General features: G+C 38.1%; 1 protein-coding gene across 1 annotated transcript; it reads left to right on the forward strand.

The window, feature by feature from the left end:
• The first annotated feature begins 10,454 nt into the window (after positions 1–10,454).
• On the forward strand, positions 10,455–12,843 carry LOC142181743 (uncharacterized). Its single transcript, XM_075255235.1, has 5 exons — positions 10,455–10,599; positions 10,727–11,251; positions 11,491–11,837; positions 11,889–12,132; positions 12,254–12,843. Exons 1-5 carry the CDS (start codon positions 10,455–10,457, stop codon positions 12,841–12,843), a joined length of 1,851 nt encoding a protein of 616 aa, XP_075111336.1.
• The last annotated feature ends 453 nt before the right edge of the window (positions 12,844–13,296 follow it).

Consider the following 13,296-nt stretch of genomic DNA (forward strand, 5'->3'; position numbering starts at 1 on the left):
GACAGTTGGTCTGTTACATCCCGTACTTTAATATTAGGATGGGTCGTAGTAATCCATATGATCTTGAAGGGATTAAGACCCTTCATGAGATTATAGAAGATTTGTGACTATGTCATTATAAGCCCGCGTAAGTTTAGCAACCTTGATATTTGATGTGGTATTTTGAGTGAAACATTTTTTGTAAAAAATTGAAAAAATATGATTTTATATAGTTATCAATATTACTACTTTCGAATATGCTTTAAATTATACACATAATATGATAAAGTTTATGAGATTTTCTTTATTGTAAATATAGATTTTTCATAAAAAAAAGGTTATATTTTTATTATTTTAAGAACTAAGCGTACGAAAATTTGTACTCTTTATATGAGATTAGAAAAATTAGAGGTTGAGAAAATATATGTATTTTTACATGGATATTTAGTGTATGTATTGATTTTATATGGTACCACAAGACCATGATAGTAGGGTATATATAAAGTGTGTTAAAAGTGGATAGTATTTTGTAATTTGAGATAATTCTTAATTATGTGGGTAATTGGTTAATGGAGGATTAAGTATTTAAATAAGGAATGGGTGGATAAGACTAACCCTCACCCCCCCTCCCCCACACGGCAGAAGCCCTCCAATCCCATGTATGACTCTTAAGTCATTAATTTAGGTGGCAAGACTAGAGATGTGAATTGGACAAGTCTTATAACCTAAGTGATGTATCATTTTAGAAAGAGAATCTTTATATGTATTAAAGACATAAGAATCATATCCATTCATACAACGTGAGTTCTATCTGGAGATCTCTATATTTATAGTTCAATACAAATCATTAGACCAAAGTCTATCTCTCAAACTCAAGATCATTCGTATGAATTATTACCTCTACTTTTTGTATGTTTTCGATTTATTATCATACATCTTTATAGGAATTGGATAGGTTGTTGCAGAAGTCTAGCTTGAGCCGCACACCATTTTAGTAAAAGAGAAGCATTATATGTCTTAAGAACATGAGAATCACATCTCCATTCTTAATTAACGTGAGATTTTGCAATATTAAGGGAGTACGATGTAATCTTTCTCAAAAATATCATACGAATTTTTTCATACTCCAGATATGTTAAGGCTATCCCTTCTTTATTTTGGCATGATCCAAGCAACGATACGTAAACATAATGCTATTCCATAAGTGGTTCTACTCTTAGTAGTTAAGGATGTCTATGTTATTCATTCCTGTAAAACGATATTCAAGAATGTCTAAGTATGTTCCTAAGTCTCTATTGAGGTGTATGACAAAGATATTACCCTATTAGGGTATTTGATAAAGATGTTAATGTTCATAATATAGTAATACATGCATCTTCACGCATATGCATTTACCACCGAGCTACGACCGGTTGGGCAGTTACATATTTACCATTGTGCTACGGCCGGTTGGGCAGTTATGCATCTTCATTTATCACTGTGCTACGGCCGGTTGGGCAGATATGCATTTACCATCGGGCTACGTCCGGTCGGGTAGTTACGACCGGTTGGGCAGTTATGTATCATTATTTACCACCAGTTGGGCAGTCATACATTTACCACCGTGCGACAACCGATCGGGCAGTTACCACTGATCAGTTGTGCAGTCATGCATCATATGAAATGGATAATAGAAATAGTCTCAAAGAAAAGCATTATATAAGTATAATAAGTATGCATATACGGTGGCACTTCAGAGATTCAGGTTGATTCTTATATATCTTTAATTAATGTTGACTTATGTTTATGTTTCAGTTCTGTCTTACATACTCAGTACTTATTCGTACTGACATCCCTTTATTAGGGACGCTGCATTCATGCCTACATGTATATATAATTAGTTTGACGAGCCCTCATAGTAGATGAGATTGGCATTCAGTGAAGGCTCGGTAAGATTCCACCTTATTCGGAGTGCAGCCGAGTCTATGAGTCATCATGTCAGAGTTTTGCTACGGACTTACTGGTAGACCGGTTCCCTATCCCATTTGATGCCAAACAATCTTAGAGGCTTGGTAGACAGAGGTTCATTTTGTACAGTATGTCAGAGGCCTTGCCGGCCCATATGTATTCATGTTTTAAGAATGATAGTTTATTGATACAGTGTTACCCACTTATAGTTATACATTACAAGTTGTTGCCATGTTGGCCCCCGATGGTCACAGAAAGAATGAGTTACAGAATGGTTCGCTCGGGCCAGTACGACACTAAGTGCCAGCCATGCCTCCCCGAGTTTGGGGCGTGACATGGTCATTCATCATTACAATATTAGGTTGTTTGACACTACTTTTGTTGTCGTTTTATGTATGAAGTGATTAGGGTGTGTGGGTTGTCTTCCTTTATACTGTGATAGAGATAAGGTTGTAAAATGATGTATATATGTTTCTATTGTTTTTTTCTTGGTGTTGTTGGTATATGGTATTGAAGGAGAGCCTTTTTATTGGGGATATGCTGCCTAAATTTACGTAAACGAGCTACTAGTTTAAGTTGCGAACTTAGCCTTTACTCAACACTGATTTTGAATCTCCTTATGCTGTGGTAGATTGAGTTGAGTTGTTTGAAGAATTGCTTGGAAGGTATTAAGGACTCAACAGAGTTAAGGTATGTTAAGGGTAAACCTTTCTTTAATTTTGGCATGATCCAGTAACTACTTGTATTTTATACCGAGGCATAAAGAGAAGTTCTTATTCCTGAATTTATGTACATTATCCTAGTCTCATAAGTTACAACATTCTCCCTTATCAGAACTTCATATTCAGTTTAGTTTTGTCTTTTTTCAGCCAAAAGAGAAGAGAGTCTATATATAGTATTACAGTATTTTTACCACCATCGAGCTATAATCGATGGGTAGGCCCATATTGGGCAGCATCTGATCAGATGGTAAGTTATATACCGAGCCTACTGTGGCTGAGCGCCTATGAGCGAGCCTAGAATGGCCGAGACACAGAGCCTAGTATGGTCGAGCGCCTATAAGCGAGCCTACTACGGTAGAGCAGTTACACATACCGAGCCTTATGAGGCCGGACAGCTATTTTACTTACTATATTGAGAGAGTTGAGTCAGTATTAGCAGGTAAGCATATTTTCAGATTATCTTTGACTCCCCAGTTACTTTCAGTTATTATATTAGCAGTTTAGTTTTAGCTTTCAATTATTCAGTTGTCTTACATACTCGATATATTATTTCGTACAGACGTCCCTTTTGCCTGGGACGCTACATTTCATGCCTGCAGGTCCTCATTGACAGTCGAATAGACCCTCCCAATAGACAAAATCAAACAACAACTTGGTTGGTAAGCTCTACTTCCTCGGAGTTACCAGGTCTAAACTTTGGAGTCCATTTTATATATACAGGTTTGATGGGTAGGTCGAGGCCCTGTCCCGACCATGGTACATTTCAGTTATCTCTAGAGGCTTGTAGACGAGTCATGTATATTTTGTATATCAGCAGATGGCGGCTTCGTCAGCCTGCATAGTTATATATAACAGCTTTTGAGTAAGTTTACCCCATAGATAAGAGAGGCGTTATCTTCAGACGATTCAGAATATGGCCTCATCGGCCTAAATTGAGTGTTACCCCTCTAGAGTTTACAGTTACATAGTGGTATGCCCGGGCCGAGCAGGGCACCTGGTGCCGACCATACCTCTTCAGGTTTAGGGTGTGAAAACAACTTCGAGCTCCTTGGTGATTGTTTTAATGTTCTCATTTTACTCTGGCTCTTAAATCACATCGGGTCTCAAGTTGACATCCGTCTGCCCTTGCGTGTCCTCAATTGAGGTTTTAACAGTTGCTTCCTCAATTGAATTGTGTAATTGCTATTCCGCATATGCATCATTGGCTACTGTACTTGCAATCACTGCCGAGTTGATACTTCGTCAAGCTTGTTGATCTTCGCGGATTCGACGGATTCCCCACTGTGAATAAAATTTGATAACCTGATGCAATATGGATGGGACAATGTCCATATCACGAATCCATGGTCTTCTCAAAATTATATTATAGGCAATGTCCTATCTATCACCTAGAACTTTGTATCTTTGATGATCCCTTCTGCAAATATGGTAAGTACAACCTCCCATTTCGTAACAACACTTGAATTATCAAACCCAGACAAAGATCACTCTTTTGGTATGACCTTATAATTATCTTGCATTTTATTTGCCACCCTTAGTAAAATGATGTTCTCTGAGCTACTTGGATCAATCAAAACTCATTTCACATTAGTATCATGTACAAGTAAAGATATTACCGGTGCATCATTATGAGGAATCATCAAGCCATCTGCATCTTCATCATCGAATGTTATGATATAGCCATCCAAAACTTGGCGGACTCGCTTTCCATGGGTGAAATTGACTTTTGATGTCTTTTTTCCAGCTGTATATGTTACTCTATTGACCTCATCTCCCCCAGTTATGACGTCAACTGTTCTTTTTGGTGATGGAGTTTTTGAGGGTTCTTGCATGTTCTTCATGTATGGTTTCTTCCTTTCTCACTAAACATATCAGTAAGATAGCCTTGCTTTAATAAATGTTCGACTTTTCCTTGCAAAAGCTTGTAATCGGCTGTTCTATGGCCATGATTATTATGAAAATTGCACCGAAAAGCTGGGTTTCTTTTGTTTAGATCTGATCTCATTTATTTGGGCCGTAGTACCTTATACCCATACCTTTTAAATCAGCCACTAATTTAGAGGTTCTGATGTTAAAGTTATAATCCCCTATCCTTTCTTACGTACTAGAATCATTACTTCGGGCATCTCGCTCCTTTTTGAACCTGGATGAAGAACTCACGTTTTTTTTTGCCTTGATCTTGAATCAAAACGTGCATTCTCTTGCTTAGATCGAGAATTTTGCCCTGCAGGTCCCATGTATGGCTCGTACCTATTTTGATCGGACCTCCTTTCTGATTCTGAATGTCTAAAACCTGGTCTTTCATCAGCCCTTGGCTATGCGAGCGTATCTTCTTCTATTTGCAGTTTCATACTGTACCTATTGTACACATTATTCCAAGTTGTTACAGGAAATTCTCACAAACTTTCTTTCAACCTCCTCGTGGCTTCTGAACTTTTCTCGTTCAAGTTGCTCGCAAATGCCATAGCCGCCTAGTTATCAGGTATCTGAAGCAACATCATCCTCTCCCACTGGAATTTATCTACGAATTCCCTGAGCAATTATGTACTCCCTTTTTTAACCTTAAAGATGTCTTCCATCCTTCTTTCAACTTTCTGAGCTCTTGAATGTGCTTTATAAATGAATTTGCAAGCTCAACAAAAGAATCAATAGAATTTTCAAGTAAAATAGAATACCACGTTAACACTCCTTTTGTGAGTGTTTCACCAAACTTTTTAAATAAAACTGATTCGATAATCTGCTTGGTTAAGTCATTACCTTTCACGCCGATAGTGAACGCAGTTACGTGATCTCGAGGGTCAGTTGTTCCATCATATTTTGGAATATCAGGCATTTTAAACTTTTTTGAAATTGGTAAAGGTGCTGCACTTGGCTTCCAAGGTTGCTGTGAATACTTGTCAATATCCACATCCTTGATCACGGGAGAGTACTTCAGGTATTTGCTCTATATGATCGTTTTGCTCCTTCAAATATTTCTAAAAAGTTAGCACTAAACTTTGTAAATTAGAATTATTTGGTGTACCAGACCCTACATCACGAGATTCTTAGGAATTTCTCCACTTCTAGAATTACCAAGCCCTGAACGTGGGTTCTTCAAAGTTGTTTTATTAACTGGTAGAGGGGTTTGCGCCGCATTGGGTAATCCTTTGACAAAAGCCTGCAGTGCACTATTCACGCGATCTGCAATCAATTGCTTTAGAGTATTCTGCTCTACGGTTTGGTCGTCTCCCTCGTGATCATTAGCGCACGAAGAAGACCTTTCAGGTGAACTTCCACGGGATTGCTAAGGGGATGTGTGGTATGGTGGAGTTCCACCTTGTTAGTTCAGCTGGTTGTTCTCGTTAACGGTTTAATACTTGGTTGTTAAAATAGAGTTTGGAAAGTGAACAAATTATCAGATTCCCGGGAACGGAACCAATTTGTTTAATCCAAAAATAGATTCAAAGTCAATATCTAGAAGAAATCAGGTTACTGATAACCATGATTTACTTTACTTTCCCAGTAATTTGTAGAATAAATCAAGGAATGAATATAATTGACAAAGAAAATATGAAACTGATTAGTAATCACTCCCAAAATTATGGTTTCAAATAGAGTAAAGAATGATTGCATAAATTTCAATAAGTATCCGATGATGTTACAAATGAGTTCTAAGTCCTTATATAGGATCATACAATTATAACGATTTCGTTACTTAATTCGGGCTCATTAATGGTATTAATTACCTTGATTGCATGTTACCCTATACAATTATAACGAAAATATTTATGACTAAAGATTTCTTGTAACTGTATCGATTTTCCTTCTTTATTTATGACAGGTTCGTGCATCTTTTCTTTTTAACAACCTTTATTCATTCCGTTCCTGTTTTCCCTTTTACAACTGTCAGATCCGGCTCTTTTCTCAGTATAACCCCGTGGGTATTTCTCTCGTACCTTTTTCGCATTCTTTAACTCATCTAAATAAGAATGCCACTTGTCACTATATTGATAGTCCACGTACCATGCCCTGTTACCTCGTTGTTAGTCCATGTGTCATGCCATTTTTTCACTAATACATTAGGTGAAATGTCCATATATTATTTCTTGGGTCATGAGGGGCATGTAGGTTGAATAGGGGTGTAGAGTTGGGGGAGGGGGAGAGGGTCATTAGATTGCGTATCTTTCATGAGTTAGCGTTTGGACATAGATTTGGTTAAAACTTGAAAAAATAAGTTTTTGAAGATGAGATGAAAAATAAAATTTGAATGATGAAATTGTGTTTGGACATGCATTTTAATTGAAAAAGATTTGAATTTTAGTGAGTTGAAAACTTCAAAAACTAATTTAGAGCTGTTTTTGGGATTTGAATATTTTGTTTTCAAAATCTGCAAAAAAATGATTAAAATCAATAAATAAATAGATATTTAAAAACAAAATGTTAAAAAAAAAACTCCAAATTTCATGGTCGAACGGGAGCTTAGGAATTGTTGAAAAATCATAGTCATATCAATTATTTAAATATTAAATAATAATAATAGTGTTACATAAATTGAGTGAGACATGTACTACTGTGCTTCTATATGACAATTGAAATGAAATTGACAGATTTTCGTGGTGATGGATCGCAAATTAGTAGTGGTAAAGTTATTTATTTTCTTAATTTTTAGAGTAGATACTAAATTAAGTAATGTCTTCTTTCTACCAGCTAGGGGTGGGCATTCGGTATTTCGGTTCGGAATTTCGATATTCGGTTTATCAATTGTGTATACCAAATACCGTACCAAAATATTTCGGTACGGTTCGGTATTTTTTATTTTGGTTCGATACGGTTTCGGTTTGATACATATTCATGTATCACTTACTGCTAAGTGCTAAGAGCTTAAGCATTAAGCAAGCAAAAACAAGCCAGATGCACACCTAATTATCACAGCAAGTACTTGAAAGGGAAAAGAAGTAAATAAATTATCACATCAAGCTAAGATAGTAAGATGAAGTTGGATGGAAAGGTGATGAGATATGTCAAACTATAATGAGAAAGAACTAAGACTCAGAGACACGAGTCAACGAGCTAAGTTTAGTAGTTTACAGTGTCCCAACTGGATCATACAATATAACCAGTTAGCAATAGCACAAACTACTCGCCTACGGAGTGAGGATGCTCACAAAGACCCTTTTGTTGAGAAACATTCACACGACAAAGTTCAGAAGGCAAGTGGCGATTCCAAATTTCCAATGAGTAGTTAATCTGTTCACTAGAAAAGTGCAGTAATCTAAGAAAAGAGAGAAAATAACTTGTTGCTATTAAACTATATCAATAATATAAGTTTTCAAAGAAAAGTGCAGTAATCAATATCTAAAATTTTGCAGTGACCAAGTAGATCCACAAACAATGGAAAAAGGAAAAACTTAGATCCACAAACATATTTCCTTATTCCAATTTACAAGAACTACCAATTAATCTACCATAAATTATTATAAAAAAGCTGAAGATTGAAGAATGAAGAAGTTATGAACATGTTGAAGAGTTGAAGATTGAAGAATGAAGGTCAAAAATAAGGAAATTAGCCGTCACACATGAGAGTCATCGGCGCCGAGGTCGTGAAGTCGCCGTGACGCCATCTCTATCACACTCCCAGACCACAGTCGCAGACGCAGTAACAGGCTCACAGCCGATCTGTTTCCTTCTTGACACTTGAGAGTTGAGAAAAACCTAATTCTAATTTCTATATTGAAACTAGGGAAAGAGAGTAAGGAAGTTGGGCCTAGTCTTATTGGGCTAGTAGAGATACAAATATAAAATTTTGGGTTGGGCTAGGCAGTGTAGGACTAGGATAGGAGTTAGGCAATTCTTTAAAAATTCTACAAGATCTTAATACCGAGGACCGTACCGATATACCGAAATATCAAAAATTTAATACCGAATTATACCGAAATACCGAAAAAACCGAAACCGAAATACCGAATTAATTCGGTCCGATTCGGAATTCGATTTTTCGGATTTTATGCTCACCCCTACTACCAGCTTTGCACCCTCGAAGTAATTATTATCATTTGTGTAAGGAGTGCAAGTAATCCAGTCAATGTCTGAGCTTGAAATGATGGGAAAAAATTAGAATTAGTTGAAAGCGTGCTTTATTTGACTACGCCATCAAATTGCGGAGTGATAATTGGAAACGTCCATCGCCGTACTTGCCTAGTCAAGACTGTCACGCACATATGAATTACCAATTCTGATGGAGTAAGAAATATTAACAGTACTTAAGTTTGATTGCTGCAACCTTTGTTTTTGTCAAGGATGGCAATTATGATTGGGGCAAAATAAAATACATGATTGAATTTCAACTCAAGTTTTTTAAGTAGATTAACATAGGCGATTTTGCATGTCTACGACTGGCCAAAATTTGCCAATCACGATTCGTCAACTTGACAAGGTCAGCATATGAAGATTTTAACAGTTTGACTTCTATCCTCTTAATTACTAATAGTAATACTTCTTTCTTCGCTTATCTACTTAACTTATTGTATAATTTAATGACTTTCCAGTTCTGCTTTGTATCTCTCCCGCTTGGGCTACTAGTTTTTCGGCATGTGCGTTGCACGTGTATTTTTGCGGGCTACTAATTTTTCGGCATGTGCGTTGCACGTGTATGCCAAGTCGTACGTGTAGTATATGTTTGTGTAAAATAATACCAATATTATTAAATCAAAATCTTGAGATATATATGAAAGAATAAAGTATAATTTTTTTTGTAAACGATCATTATGGGTCGTCGCATGGTGACTTCGTATGGTGATAATAGTCTCCACCTATGAAGATAAAAGATAAAAAAATTAATTAGATAGATGTGATTTTTTCTCATATTTTAATCTTATGAGGTACAAACATCTATTTTGGTGTATGTTCTTTTCATTCACTTTGGTTACTCTTTCAAAATAACCAGGTAAGCTTACTGTTAGCTCCTAATATTGAGACGTGACGGATGTCGGGCAGAATTTATGCCAAGGGCTTGTACATTGCCCCTTGGCATAGATTTGTGCGGGTGTTGGCAAGCAATGTGCAGAGCTGAAGGCGTGTCTAAGTTAGTGCGTGGACTTAGACAAGTCAGCTAAGCAAAGTGTCTTAAGTGTTGGCAAGGTAGCTTGATTGTGGGCAACAACTATGGCAAATGAAGGCGCATGGCACTTGGCTAAGGCATGCGTGCGGATCAGTGGAACGACTAAGTTTGTAGCAAGACGTGGTCATGAGCTTATGGGCGAGGCATGGTCCAAAAATAAGGCAAGGCAGGAAGATTAAGTATGGGCAAAAGCTGGAAAATAAGTGTTCAAGTCATGTGATTGAAGAGGTGTGTTATGCATGTGTTGTGGAAGTTAAAGGCATGTGCAAAACACATGTGCAGTTGGCTAAAATGCTGAAGACAAGTCCAAATTCGTGGGAAGGGTTTGAATTAAAATTCAAACAGATTGGTTATTCTTGTTTTTAGGCATGTCATGTGCAAGGCACATTATATAACTGCCCCTTTGTAAAACTGCCATAGGCAGTTCCCTTTTATATGTGTATTTCGTTTGGAATTAAGGCAAGTAGCATAGGTAAGCCTTTCCAACTGAGTCCTTTTTGTATTTTGCGAGAATAATAAAGGTTGGGTGATTTTACCCATATCTCTGTGTGTTGCTACGTTTACAAGTCTGAATTATTCTAAGTGTCAGGTTGTGTGCGAAAAAAGTAAGGCTGAGTGGCTGAGAGTTTGGCTACTGTCGTGCAGTGTCAATTGTGCTAAAATTGGCCCTATAACAACTGGTATCAGAGCTTTGGTCGTGATTTGTGGCCATGGCTGGCAGATGTACTTCAGATTTGCGTGATCGTGTGCAAAGACTGGAGGCGTTGATCGGTGTGACTGATGATCCTTTGGACTTGGCAGATCTAATTACCGAGATCTACCATCTAAAGTATGGAATGGATCCCTTTCGTGAAGGTATTCATACGAAAAGGTATTCAGAAAACGTGTGAGGCCACAAATGTTCAAGTTGTGAAACTGAGGAAGGAAATCGAAATTCTGAACACTGAAATTACTGTTCTTTAAAAGGCGTTGGCTGCTACAGGCCAAGGTAGTGAAGAACATTCGGAAGTAAAGATCCCCGATCCTAAGGCGTTTGGTGGAGCGCGTAGTGCAAAAGAATTGGAGAACTTTCTGTGGGATATGGAACAATACTTTGTTGCTGCCAAAGTTCCAGATAGGAAGAAAGTCAAAATTACAAGCATGTACCTAACGGGAGATGCTAAATTGTGGTGGAGAACTCGCATGGCTGATGATGAAAGTGCGGGCAGACCCAAGATCGATACATGGAATAAAATTCGAAAAGAAATGAAAGACCAGTTCTTACCTAAGAATGCATCTTGGCTTGCTAGGGATCGCTTGAAACGTTTGCGGCAAACAAGATCAATTTGTGATTATATTAAGGAATTTACTTCCTTAATGTTGGATATTCAGAACATGTTGGAGGATAATAAATTGCATAACTTTATTTCTGGAATGCAAGCATGGGCGCAGAACAAACTCAGGAGACAGAAAATGAAAGATCTCCCGAGTGCAATTGCTGCAGCGGATTCTTTGGTGGATTATCGCAGTACCCTAGTCTTTCTGAAATTCCTTCTACTTCAAAACCTAAGAAAAAGGTAGAGAATAAAGGGGAATAGAGGAAGGAAGTTCGAAAAGAAGTTGTGGAAAAGGGCAAGGCTGTTGATGGACCTGGTAGAAATAAAGGCATCGCAAACAAAAAGAGCGATAGTTGTTGGACATGCGGCGGACCTCACATTTCCAAAAACTGTCCGAATCGGGAACGGGTTAATGTTTTGCTTGCTACAGAAAATAATTGGGATGGTGAAGGTCAAGAAGTTGTTGTTGCCTTAGTGAATCCTTTGCAATTACTAAATGTTATCTCGTTGGTTAATGCCACAAGCAACGAGACTTACCCTCATTCTTTGCTAATGCACGTCGAAATGAGAATTGGGGACAAGGGTGTGATAGCTATGGTAGATACTGGCGCTACACACACCTTTGTTTCGGCCAGTTTGGTGCATAAGTACAGATTGAGTGTGAGCAAATATCCCTCCTACATGAAGACAGTGAATGCCAAAGCCCAAGCCATTGTGGGTATGGCTTACAACATTCCTATGTCTGTTGGGAACTGGAAGGGAAAAGTTAACTTGATGGTGATTCCATTAGAAGATTTTGAGGTGATCGTTGGAATTAACTTTATGTAGAAACACCGCTTTGTTCCAGTGCCTCACTTGGACGGAATGTTGATCATGAATGAAACGGCTCCTGGTTTTGTGAAGATTGTTCATCCTTATGGGAAAGAAGAAACTCAATGGAGGGCTTCATTAGTTTCTGCCATGACGGTCGAAAAAGGTTTGAAAAGGGGAGATGATACTTTCCTTCCTGCTATGGTTGAGGTGAAGCCCGATGTAAAGGTTGAAGTGATGGACTGTGTCGCTCCAATATTGAGTAACTTTGCGGATGTGATGTCACCAGAGTTGCCTAAAATCTACCATCACGGAGGGCTATTGATCACAAGATAGAGTTGTTGTCGGGTTCAATGCCTTCTGCTCAACCTATTATCGGATAGCGCTAAAAGAGTTAGCTGAATTGCAGAAACAATTGAACGAGTTGCTTGATGCGGGACTGATTCAGCCATCAAAAGCTCTATTTGGTGCACCTGTTTTATTTCAAAAGAAACAGGATGAAACGCTTCAGATGTGTGTTGATTATCGGGCATTGAACAAGGTGACGGTGAAGAACAAATATCCTGTTCCATTGGTGCAAGACTTGATGGACAGATTGAGCAAGGCTTGCTGGTTCACGAAGCTTTATTTACGGTTTGGTTATTGGCAGGTACAGATAGCTGAAGGTGATGAGTCTAAAACTACATGTGTTACAAGGTATGGCTCATATGAATTCCTTGTTATGCCGTTCGGGTTAACAAATGCCCCTGCTACGTTTTGCAACCTGATGAATGATGTGTTGTATGAGTACTTGGATGACTTTTTCGTTGTCTACTTAGACACCATTGTTATCTATAGTCAGACTTTGGATGAACATATGACACACTTGATAAAGGTGCTATCTCGTTTGAGGGAGTACCAGCTTTATGTGAAGATGGAAAAGTGTAAGTTTGCTAGACAGGAGATAAAGTTTCTTGGGCACTTGGTGAGCTAAAATCAGGTGCGGATGGACCCGAACAAGGTGCAGGTCATTGTGGAGTGGCAGTCGCCTAATTCTGTGAAAGAGTTGAGGTCTTTCCTCGGGTTAGCTAATTACTATCGGAAATTCATTGCTGGCTATTCAAAGAAAGCTGCTCCTTTGACGGATTTGTTGAAGAAGAATGTTAGGTGGGCATGGTCTGAAAAATGCAGTGGTGCGTTTGAGATGCTGAAAGAAGCTATTGCCTCAGAACCTATCTTGCGGCTTCCTAATTTTGAACTGCCCTTTGAAGTTCATACCGATGCATCCGACAACGCTTTTGGAGGTGTGTTGGTTCAAGAAGGCCACCTAGTGGCGTTTGAAAGCAGAAAATTGAATGAAGCGGAGCAAAGGTATTCGGCTCATGAGAAAGAAATGGTTGTTGTTATTCATTGCTTGCAGATTTGGCGTGTCTATTTGCTGGGAACA

Source organism: Nicotiana tabacum, chromosome 6 (assembly GCF_000715075.1).
Source record: "Nicotiana tabacum cultivar K326 chromosome 6, ASM71507v2, whole genome shotgun sequence".
Classification (NCBI taxonomy): Eukaryota; Viridiplantae; Streptophyta; class Magnoliopsida; order Solanales; family Solanaceae; genus Nicotiana; species Nicotiana tabacum.